The 12,359-nt window shown below is 38.6% G+C and overlaps 1 protein-coding gene across 7 annotated transcripts in view; it reads left to right on the top strand.

The window, feature by feature from the left end:
* RGS12 (regulator of G protein signaling 12) overlaps positions 1-12,359 on the top strand; it is a 183,552-nt gene that overhangs the window by 89,312 nt on the left and 81,881 nt on the right. For 6 of the 7 annotated variants that reach the window (XM_073342641.2, XM_073342637.2, XM_073342638.2 and 3 more), the window contains one exon: positions 3,601-3,622. The exons of the other annotated variant lie outside the window; for it this stretch is intronic. In XM_073342641.2, coding sequence (XP_073198742.1) covers positions 3,601-3,622 — 22 coding nt within the window. The remainder of the gene's footprint in view (positions 1-3,600; positions 3,623-12,359) is intronic. 7 annotated transcript variants of the gene reach the window in all.

Here is a 12,359-nt window from a genome sequence, read left to right as displayed (position 1 = left end):
TTGAGTTGTAGTTGTTTGATGATACTCCATATGGGTTCCAGTCTGGGGTGGTAGGTGACAACTAGGGGTGTGTGGTCAGATGGAGTTTTATTTCTGTATAGAAGCAGGTTCTTTCAGGTTGTCTGGGTGGCCTGTTCCATGATGCGATCTACTTCTCTGATGGAGTGTCCTCTTTTTGTAAAGGTGGTTTTAAATGTGTTAAGGTGTATATACCGGACTTCCTCTACAGTGCATATTCTGTGGTAGCTGAGTGCCTGGTTATGGATAACAGATTTCTTGGTGTGTTTGGGATGGTTACAGAATCTATGAAGGTAGATGCGGTGATATGTGGGTTTCTTGTATATGGTTCTCTGGATTCCATTGTTCCAGATGATTGTCCAGGAAGTTGATGCTAGTGTGGAAGTGTTCCAGAGAGAGTTTAATGGGTAAGTGGTTGTGGTTGAAGTTGTGGTGGAAATCTATGAGGGAGTTTAATCTCCAGAGGATGAAAACATTGTCCAAGTGTCTCAGGTATATCATTGATTTAGTGGTGCAATTGATATGGCTTATTACAACAAACCTGCTAACTCCGTCTTTTTGTCATATGACTGTAGAGGTGTTAACTGGCCATTCTACCTTGAAGAGTCCCTTAAAATATGTGCTAACTACTTATGCTAAACAATCTGTTGCACCTTGCATTTAGTTGTCTCTCTCACCAACAGACGATGGTCCAGTAAAAAATATTACCTCACTCACCTTGTCTCTGTGGCAATGACACGGCTACAACTACACTGCATAGTGTGGACAAGGCACTCTGTCTATAACACATGCTAAATCAGTTGAGTTAAAGCCTTCTATCACCTATCACAAGCACTAAAGTCAGTTAACTGGAGGAGTTCTTTTAATGTTTGTTTGGAAATCATACTATTCTTCCTTAAGGGCATGTCAACACTACAAAATTTAAGTAGACCTAACTTACATCGGCATATAGCTGTGCAGTAATTACATTGCTTGAGTGTGTCTACACTTTGCTTCTTGTGTCAGTGGTGCGCGTCCTCACCAGAGCACTTGCACTGATTGAACTGTCAGTGTGGGGCATTGTGGGACAGCTTCTCAACATCAGCAACAGTCAATGTAAGCTACGCAGTGTCTACACTGACACTGCTTCAACCGAACTACATCGACATTGACTCTACACCTCTTGTGGAGGTGCAGTTATTAAGTAGGTGTAGTGGGCAGTTACATCAGTGGGAGAGAAATTTTAATGTAGACACTTAGAGAGTTAGGTCGATGTAAGCTGCGTTGCATTGACCTAACTTTGTAGTGTAGACCAGGGCTAAGAAATGTTACTTTACAGTTTTTAACTGCCTAATTACTGAATGGGAAGTAAATGACACACTCTTAAAGGCGCTTGTGAAGATTCTGTTCATTTCCATTGATGCCTTTCAAATATAGCAAAAAAGGAACACCATTAATGTTTGAATTAAGATGCAAACAGATATGCTAAGGTAACAGACTAGACCTAAAAATATATTCTGAGAAGTAATCTGATTACTTTTTGCCTGAAAAGTACACCTATATTCATTTGTTATTTTTATTACCTTTTTGGCAGTCTTTGTTGTTTATGTTCTGAGTAATGGTGCTGAAGTCATAGTATTCAGTATAACCAAAGTTTCACCATGCAATATGTATGAGTAAAACAAAAGGAATCTAAAAACAGTCATTGATCTGTTACTTTCATAAGAGTTCAATAAGTACTATGTAGTGGATTATATTTAGTACACAGTTTTCAATCATGTAGATTCCATTTTAAAAGTAACTTTACAATTATGAATTATTGTAAAATGCCAGATTTGAATGTGGAATAGTTGCTAGACTGTCATGCAGAATACTTTCTTATAAGTTAGCATAAAATATTTTATGCACCTTCATGAATAGCATCATCCCAAATGCTAGAGTGCCTAGGTGGTGCTGTTGAATGAGTTTGAAGGAGATTCACAGATGCTGCTTGGATTATATTATTATGCTTTACAAATTCAAAGGGAGAGATTTATTTTTATATAACTTCAAAAGAAATGTTTTTTCAGTGATGCATGAAAAGAAAAGCAATGATTAAAAATCTATTTTGATTAACATTAGCATAATAAAATGACAGGCTTTGAAAATTCGAAATTACTACTAACTGAATTTTTTTTAAAAAAAAAATGGGACCAAGTCCTCAGCTGGTGAAGCTAATGGAGCTGTACTAATTTATACCACTCAATATTATTGATCTAGTCCTTAAATATTATAGAAAGGACTTCATTTAAAAAATGCAATTAAAGTTTTAAAGGTGACTGAAAGTTTTTGTGGGTTTTTGTTTTTTGGTTTTGCTTTTTAATTTGGCCTCTGCCCTATTTTTTGTTTCTTTATGATGTACACATCCTGAAAGGAGATATGTAAGTGTTTTTTCCCGCACTGATTGTCCCTTATTTGGGAAATACCATAAATGAATGGTCTGAACTTTTCTGGTCTTGTTAGAAGACCACTAGGGGGTAAAAATGTGAGCATTTAATAAGTTAATTAAAAGGACAAGGATTTTTGAATAATCAATAAGGACTTTCCCTATTTAAAATGTTAGTTGTTTGAATGGATGCTAACAAAAAAGAATGAACAGAAAAAGTTCAGTCTGACTAAAAATTGCTTCCATCTCTTAACTTCTGCTCAGCTCAGGGTAAAGAGCAAATATATGTGTACTGTAACACATGTTCGGGGAATGTCCACCCACTAGCTTTTACAAAAGTTTTAACTACCTTAAATTAATTGGGAATTCAAGGTAAGAAGTGTTGCGTAGACAAACCCACATTGTCATCATGGTTGCCCACTCATCCTAGGGCCCTACGCTATGTCAACACTGCAAAATTTGATGTGAAATCCTGTTGGAGACAGGTAATGGCTCTCTCAGCATAGCTAGTTGAGATAAATACTTTTACTTCGACATAGTGTGTTGGGAGGTATAAGTTGTACCTTAACTAGCTACACTGAGGTAAAAACTACCTGTACTTTGTCTCCACTAGGATTTTACATCAAGATGGCTAACTCAATGTAAAAACATCTTTTTGTTTCCCCCAGTAAAGACATATAGAGTCCAGCCTGAATTTCTATTGTAAAAAAAAAAGGTGGGAAAAAAAGAGAACCTCTCAGATCTTCTTTATACGTCATAGAGGGACAAAAAAGGATACAACTTTTTTTTTAACCTTTGAAGGTTACCTTTAAGAATATAAGGATCAGATCTTAAAAACATGTACACACAAGTAACTTTGTAAGCAGTCCTGTTGAACTCAGTGTGACTACAGACATTGAGAAGCATGTTGCCCAATAAATATTTTTGGGATCAGGCTATAAGACGTTAGTTCAATAGCTTGGGAGAAGTTTGTTAGGGGGGAGGCAGCAGCTGTTGGAAAATAACTGCTGACTCATTTATACTGTCTCTCCCACATGTCACCTGGGGCTGATTGATTTTCTGGGCCAAAATGCAAAGACTGATCAGCACTTTCAGTATTGTATGTTACTCAGAAAAGTTTCTCTCTGTATTGTCATGAAATTTATGTAACTCATCTCTTTCTCTCTCTTTTATTGTAGTCTGCAACTGTGTCTGATGGAGGTAAGCTAAAATTTGTTGACACTTTTATTAGTATTCAGAAAATCAAAGTTCCCACATTAAATAGTGTGGTAAAGTGTGATAAATTAAATGTCATATGACAAGAAGTGTTTGCTTGATAGACATGATGGGCCCATCTTGCAATCCTTCATGATACACTGACTTCAGTAGGAATTGTGCCTATGAAAATCCTGAAGGATCAGGCCTCATGTTTTTCAGGTCATATTCCTTTGTTTACCTACATAAATTCTTTGTGGCATATGGATTTAAATACACACATGTTATTACAATTAGAATTCTTCATTTGTGATTTATTTAAAAAGTTGATCTCGTGGGATATTATAAAATTGGTAATTGATAAAAACTCTCTCATTTTTTAAATATCCTTTATGTCCTGTATATTCTTTTACCATTGCATTTTTCATCAGCAGCATTTCATTTTACATGTTAAAACAAGTTTTTTACTGTTTTGTCTTGCAGAGACGGCTTCTAGCTCATAGGTTAGGTGTGATCTCAGAGCTCTTGTTGGGGCTAAAAGGAGTGTCTTTTTATAATGAAGTAGTGCTTTCGTGTTGGATAAATAAGATGGCATCCTTAAAACCTGAATAAATGTAACCCAGCCTGAAGTTCTTGCTGTTCTGGGATAACTGTTGGGTAGAGTCACTGTCTATGCTACATTTTGTGTTGAGCCATGAGGAACTGAGAAGAAGCTATCTGACTCTTTCTTTTGAGAACTCTGAACCAAAATCCACCATTTAGATTAACATTGCTACCTGGGCCTCCTACTATGCCGGGCTTCAAACAGAGATAAAGAATTGTGTTTAAATTCAGTTGAGTGGTAGTTTCAGCTAATTAAGGTTCTAATATGGTTTGGCAGCTGGAAAAAGTTTGGTAGAACCTTATTTAAAAACAAAATATTTTTTTAGCTAAGTTGTAACTAGTGACTGAAGAAGTTCAATCCATGCTGGACATTTAAAAAAAAAAAACCAAAAATGTGTTCTACATAGGCTAGAGCATGCTCTTTTAGCATGGCCCTTGCACCATTTGGGCCCATCCATAATAACCAATCAAGTTGTGTTAGAAACCAGTTTAGCTGGAACAGTTTAAATATTCCTTAACGGTATACAAGGCCTTTAGTATAGCTTAGTTTACAGTAGAGGTGGTTTGCTTCTAGAGTTGCCTCACTTGGTCCTGCAAAGGATCAGTCTTGCATGTATTTTACTCATTTTGGCTTTCATATATACTGTTTAACTAGGTAAAAGGATGCAAACACCTGTTTAAGGAAAAAGCGAACTAAAACAAAAGGAAGATTCTGAAGCTGGAGGAGGGTAGGATTAGTTGCCTGTTTTTGATCTAAGTGGAAGAGTAGGCAAATATATTCACAGCAACTCTCATTATTCATTCCTCCCCTATCTTTCTTTGTCATTTCTTATAAAAAAAAAATGAGGTCTGTTTGGGCCTCAGCCAGAAATAAAACCCTAGACAGAGTTCACTGTGTCATTTTGCTAGCAGCTAACTTATCCCATCAGGTATTTTCACTTTTTCAGCTGTCACCACTGTCACAGCACTTGGATGGGAGGTAGAACATAGAATCTGTTTGAAGCCCAACCACTAATTGGCCATGGGATAACAGGAAAAAAGACAGTGTGCACCTACTTCATCTCTTGTTTCTTAAACAAAGGCTATATCTTCACTGTAAAAAGGTGTGTTTTTACAGTGAGTAGTCTGTCTTGATGGAATATTCTAGCGGAGACAAGGCACAGGTTGTTTTTACCTCAATGTAGCTACTCAAGATAAAAACCCTAGGTGAAAGGTGTAGGGTTGACCCTGACTAACTACATCGAGATAAAAACTATAATGCCTTGTCTCCACTATGATTTTACATCCAGTTAGCTCTCTTGAGTTTCCCATCTCAGTGTAAAAACACATCCTTTTCTCTGCAGTCAAGACATAAACTAACATAAACACAGTGTTTGTAGGTTTACTAATCTGCATATTGTACAGACTACTAATTCCCCAAGAAATGATTTTTGTGTCCTGAAAGTTTATGTATTATAAATTTGTTGGTCTGAAAAAAGATTATGCATTATCTGCTTGTCTACAATGAAAAGTATTTCTCCTTCATGGCATGTCTAATCTCCATTGGCTGATGAAATGGGATCCCTGAAGTAGCACTCCCTTGATAGTAACATCAAGCACAATGTACTTCCATTTGTCAGTTTTATTGGAGATCTCTGGCTTGTCAGGTTCTGCTTCTCCAGTATTGTTACTGAAGTTATTTTCAAGTCTAGGGATAATTGTGTTTTCACAATTAATACTGTAGAATTTGGTAGAGTCGTGAAGTCTGAGGGCTGTGTAGGTTGCTGAGGTAAAAGAACAGATTGTAACTTGCACTCAGTATTCTGTTCTATATCCTAGTATTTTAGCTGTCTTTTCAGGTAGTGCTGAAGATTTAACACCATACACTCTCTCAATTTTTAAGGTACCAGTGGATCCTAAATTCTGTACAAAGCTATAAAATGTAGACTATATGAAGAGTAATATTTAATAAATGTTTAACTGTATAGAAGGTAAACTGGAAAAATAAGACCCAAGAGAAGGGAGTGAAACAAGAAAAACTGAATAGAAATAAAATCTTAACTAATTTCAGCTAGAGCTGCACTAAGTATAATGTTCTGATTAATGTCTGTATGGCAATTTCAGACTTTTACTTTCTTTGAAAATGTCACAGCAATGAATTTTTTCTATTTTTTTTATATAAGCACTTCATTAGAAGACCCACAGAATTACATATTTTCAGGCTTGTCTAGGTTAGAGGAATTTGTTCCAGTGTAGCAACATTAATATAGTTAACACAGTGCAAATTTCCCTTATCTATACAAGCCATTTATGTCAGTATATCCACTTGTAAAAATAATTATATGTTTTTAAATCTATCCTTGTAACTAGAACAGGGGGCACACCAACTTTTATCTCTCAAATCACTAGTGCCTCATGTTATGTAAAAACTTTACATTAGAGTCTGGCTTTGGATGCTGATTGCTCAAAGCCATATTCAGTCAGATTGTGTAGTAACTCCAAATGTGCATGTTTGAGTTGTCACCACCAAAATAAAAAGTCACCACTGGCCAAATTTTCAGATTTAGGCACCTTCAGTTATGTACCGGAATCCAGGTTGAGACAAATTAAATAAATGGCTTAATTTTCAGAAGTGCTGTGCAGCCACTGTACTCATTTAAATCAGCAGGATTTGATAGGGTTTGAGCATCTCCTAATATCAAGCCATTTACCTAACTTAAGACACCAAAGTTTGAAAATGTTGTCATTTTCTTCAATGGGTGGGAGGAAAAAGATCAATATGGGAAAATTATAGTAAGTACATTTCCCTTGAAGATATGTGAAAATAAGTCTTACAGGCTGTCGCTGAAGGAAGGCTAAGCCTCTAACCTCACTTCCTCCTGTATTTCCCCTCCTCCATCCTTCTGCCCTCAACTGACCAGCTGCACTTTGTGCAAGGTGAAGAGCGCTTCTAGATCTAACTTACTTGAAGCTGAATTTTGAGCTCTAAACAAACTCCCAGTTCACACACCAAATTCAGTCCTCAGGGCAATAAAAATACCAACTTTTGAGCATTCAAAAAACTGGCTGTTTTTCCTGTGTGCATATTTTTGGAGAAATATTAAGGGCAGTAGCCAATGAGAACAGAGGGATTTGCATAACTGGTATGGAGTTATTCAGGAATAACTGTACATACACTACCCTTTCTCTTCAGATTGACTAATGGCGATCAGCTAAGTGAGCTGTAGCTCACGAAAGCTCATGCTCAAATAAATTGGTTAGTCTCTAAGGTGCCACAAGTACTCCTTTTCTTTTAGCTAAAGAACAGGGATTCAGAATTACTGAATAATAACTGAGAAATAAACAATAAAATCTGATTTGCATAATGACTCAGCTAGGGTGACCAGATGTCCTGATTTTATAGGGACAGTTCTGATTTTTGGGGCTTTTTCTTATATAGGCACCTATTATCACCCAACCCCTGTCAATATTTTTCACACTTGCTATCTGGTCACCCTACTCACAGCCATTCAAAATGCAGAAAATAATAAAATTGAGAAATGAGGTTATTGGTACGGATCAGTAACTATACTGCGTCTTTGCCCTGGGATCTTCAGAAACCATTTTTATTTCACTGCTTGTAATTCTTGTTCTCTGAGGCTATGTCTACAGTAGTCTTTTCTCCTCACACTTCCAACTATTGGTACTATTGGTACAGCAACAGTGGGAGCACTAGCAACAATAGAATTCAGGTTTGCTGGTGTTTTAAACATTGTGCCGTTTAGAGAGACTGTAGTTAAAATGCCAGATGTCTTCACTCCTCTCTTACCATTGCTGTCACTGATGGAGTTTCACAAGGGGGAAATTTTAGGCATAATATAGTGTTGACAAGATCAGTGGGTATATATTTACAGTATATCAGCACTCATCCACCTGGCCTTCCTTCTCAGAGATGTGGGCATTTATTGGTCACTGAAATACCCAGATAGTAGGTGAGGTAATTTAACACTTCAGAATTTTGAGGTATGTAATTTCTGACCTGTCACTCCCCACCACCCCGATTAGTTCCACAAAGTGGGTGTCTATTATTACTTTTTACTTTCAAAGAATAGTAATTGCATGTATGTGAATCTTTAAACTCTGAATTTTGAGCTCTTATATAGTATTTCATTGTAATTGCTGCTGCTTGTGGATTTTTTGTTGTTCTCATCACCAGAACCAGTTTATTTTTTCATAAGTAATCTGTTTGGAAAGCTTAGAATGTTTACAACTGCAAAATAATATAGAACTACATTTTTAAAACACAACCACAGAAGATACAATAAAAATGTGACAATTCTAAAAAACTAAAACGCTATTCTTATCTAAGTTGCAAATACCTGAATTGTCTCCTCTAACAGACCTATGACTTATCTTTTAGTTCTGATACCACTAGTCCACAGTTACAGTAGATGGATTCCACTGTGACATAAATAATTAAAGCTCCTTTAGCAACAGTGGTGAAAGGTCTTTTCTTTAAATTATTTATGTAGCATTTTACAGTGCTCTGTATTAAGTATACTGTTGGTTTCTTCAGCTTGAAGCCATGAGGGAAAAGAATCAGTTTTCTCATAAGTGTGTAAAAGGCTAAATGGAATTGTTGGAGGAAAAGGCATTAGCTTGCCTTATCCAGGAAGAAGTTACAAAGGAAAAATGTTCCAAGCTGAGGAAAGAATCTTCACCCAATGTGCTTTGGGCAATTACAGCTGAGTTTGGTATGGATTCAGGAGGATGGTTTTCAGTGAATGGTTTGAAGTATTTGGTTAAGTGGCACAACAGTGGCTCTTATCAGCTTTATCCAGGTAATGTCTTTAATGGTTTTATAGAATGTCTTCATCCTGCAACCCTAGGCAGTTAGTAATTATCAGGAATGTGCTGAGCTGCTCATGATAAAAAAGTTTGTTGTCTGAAATATTTATGTAGATTTTATTAATAGCTGCATACAAATAAATCATCACTGAAATATATTCTAATCTTATTCTTTTGCAAGGTTTAAATGAGAGCTTTCAAAGCCAGATTATTTTTTAACACTTTTTTCAATATTTAATTGATAACAATAATGTGTGTTCTATGGAATAGCAATCTGTTTTGTAAATAAAATAAAATAAAAATAACTCAAAAGGTGTATCATGCTTCTTTTGAAGGATTTAGGTTTGTGTAGAGTAAGTTAGCCAATCTGTCACACATGTACGTAAACAAGAAAATAAAATGAAAGAGACTGCCTGTCCATAGAGTGGCAGATTTCCTCCTCTTAATTTTTATTTTTATTGAAAAATTGGGAAAATTCCTATAGGTATATCATGATGTGTGCTATCTTTTCAGCCATAAAGAGAATTAATTTGCTAGATGTTTTATAGATAGATTTCTGTTTCTCCCCTTAGACAATAGCATGTTTTAGTATCGGCATGGTGGTGCAGCTGCTTACATGTTGTACATTTACTAAGGTTAATATACTTCTGTGTTTTGAATCATCTATTCAGATTTGAGTATAGAAAACCAAAGTGGCAAATTGAACAAGACTTGAAAAAAAAAATTTTGTCCATAGTATGTATTCATAGAATCCTACAATATCAGGGTTGGAAGGGACCTCAGGAGGTCATCTAGTCCCACCCCCTGCTCAAAGCAGGACCTAATCCCCAACTAAATAATCCCAGACAAGGCTTTGTCAAGCCTGACATTGAAAACCTCTAAAGAAGGAGATTCCACCACCTCCCTAGGTAACCCATTCCAGTGCTTCACCACGCTCATAGTGAAATTTTTTTTCCTAACATCCAACCTAAACCTTCCCCTCTGCAACTTGAGACCCTTACTCCTTGTTCTGTCATCTGCTACCACTGAGAACAGTCTAGATCCATCCTCTTTGGAACCCCCTTTCAGGTAGTTGAAAGCAGCTGTCAAATCCCCCCTCATTCTTCTCTTCTGCAGACTAAACAATCCTAGTTCCCTCAGCCTCTCCTCATAAGTCATGTGCTCCAGCCCCCTAATAATTTTTGTTGCCCTCCGCTGGACTTCTTCCAATTTTTCCACATCCTTCTTGTAGTGTGGGGCCCAAAACTGGATGCAGTACTCCAGATGAGGTCGGTCCTGGGGCCGGTTTTGTTCAATATCTTCATAAATGATCTGGAGGATGGTGTGGATTGCACTCTCAGCAAATTTGCGGATGATACTAAACTGGGAGGAGTGGTAGATATGCTGGAGGGCAGGGATAGGATACAGAGGGACCTAGACAAATTGGAGGATTGGGCCAAAAGAAATCTGATGAGGTTCAATAAGGATAAGTGCAGAGTCCTGCACTTAGGACAGAAGAACCCAATGCACAGCTACAGACTAGGGACCGAATGGCTAGGCAGCAGTTCTGCGGAAAAGGACCTAGGGGTGACAGTGGACGAGAAGCTGGATATGAGTCAGCAGTGTGCCCTTGTTGCCAAGAAGGCCAATGGCATTTTGGGATGTATAAGTAGGGGCATAGCGAGCAGATCGAGGGATGTGATGGTCCCCCTCTATTCGACATTGGTGAGGCCTCATCTGGAGTACTGTGTCCAGTTTTGGGCCCCACACTACAAGAAGAATGTGGATAAATTGGAGAGAGTCCAGCGAAGGGCAACAAAAATGATTAGGGGTCTGGAACACATGAGTTATCAGGAGAGGCTGAGGGAACTGGGATTGTTTAGTCTGCGGAAGAGAAGAATGAGGGGGGATTTGATAGCTGCTTTCAACTACCTGAGAGGTAGTTCCAGAGAGGATGGTTCTAGACTATTCTCAGTGGTGGAAGAGGACAGGACAAGGAGTAATGGTCTCAAGTTGCAGTGGGGGAGGTTTAGGTTGGATATTAGGAAAAACTTTTTCACTAGGAGGGTGGTGAAACACTGGAATGCGTTGCCTAGGGAGATGGTGGAATCTCCTTCCTTAGAAGTTTTTAAGGTCAGGCTTGACAAAGCCGTCTGCTGGGATGATTTAATTGAGGATGGGTCCTGCTTTTGAGCAGGGGGTTGGACTAGATGACCTCCTGAGGTCCCTTCCAACCCTCATATTCTATGATTCTATGAGGCCTCACCAATGTCAAATAGAGGGGAACAATCACATCCCTCGATCTGCTGGCAGTGCCCCTACTTACACAGCCCAAAATGCCATTAGCCTTCTCGACAACAAGGGCAAACTGTTGACTCATATCCAGCTTCTCATCCACTGTAACCCTTTTCTGCAGAACTGCTGCCTAGCCATTTGGTCCCTAGTTTGTAGCGGTGCATGGGATTCTTCTGTCCTAAGTGCAGGACTCTGCACTTGTCCTTGTTGAACCTCATCAGATTTCTTTTGGCCCAATCCTCTAATTTGTCTAGGTCCCTCTTTATCCTATCCCTACCCTCCAGCGTATCTACCACTCCTCCCAGTTTAGTGTCATCTGCAGACTTGCTGAGGGTGCAGTCCACGCCATCCTCCAGATCATTAACGAAGATATTGAACAAAACTGTCCCCAGGACCGACGGTTGGAGCATTCCACTTGATACCGGCTGCCAACTAGAAATGGAGCCATTGATCGCCACCCATAGAGCCCAATGATCTAGCCAGCTTTCTATCCACTTTATAGTCCATTCATCCAGCCCATACTTCTTTAACATGATGGCAAGAATACTGTGGGAGAGCGTGTCAAAAGCTTTGCTAAAGTCAAGGAACAACACGTCGACTACTTTCCCCTCACCCACAGAGCCAGTTATCTCGTCATAGAAGGCAATTAGATTAGTCAGGCATGACTTGCCCTTGGTGAATCCATGCTGACTCTTCCTGATCACTTTCCTCTCCTCTAAGTGCTTCAGAATTGATTCCTTGAGGACCTGCTCCATGATTTTTCCAGGGACCAAGGTAAGGCTGACTGGCCTGTAGTTCCCTGGATTCTCCTCCTTCCCCTTTTTAAAGATGGACACTACATTAGCCTTTTTCCAGTCTTCCGGGACTTCCCCCGATCGCCAGGAGTTTTCAAAGATAATGGCTAATGGCTCTGCAATCACATCCGCCAACTCCTTTAGCACCCTCAGATGCAGTGCATCTGGTCCCATGGACTTGTGCTCGTCCAGCTTTTCTAAATAGTCCTGAACCACTCCTTTCTTTACAGAGGGCTGGTCACCTCCTCCCCATGCTGTGCTGCCCA

This window comes from Lepidochelys kempii, chromosome 4, assembly GCF_965140285.1.
Source record: "Lepidochelys kempii isolate rLepKem1 chromosome 4, rLepKem1.hap1, whole genome shotgun sequence".
NCBI classification, from domain to species: Eukaryota; Metazoa; Chordata; order Testudines; family Cheloniidae; genus Lepidochelys; species Lepidochelys kempii.
Note: the sequence above shows the minus strand (reverse complement) of the source record. Positions and strands in the feature narration are given on the sequence as shown.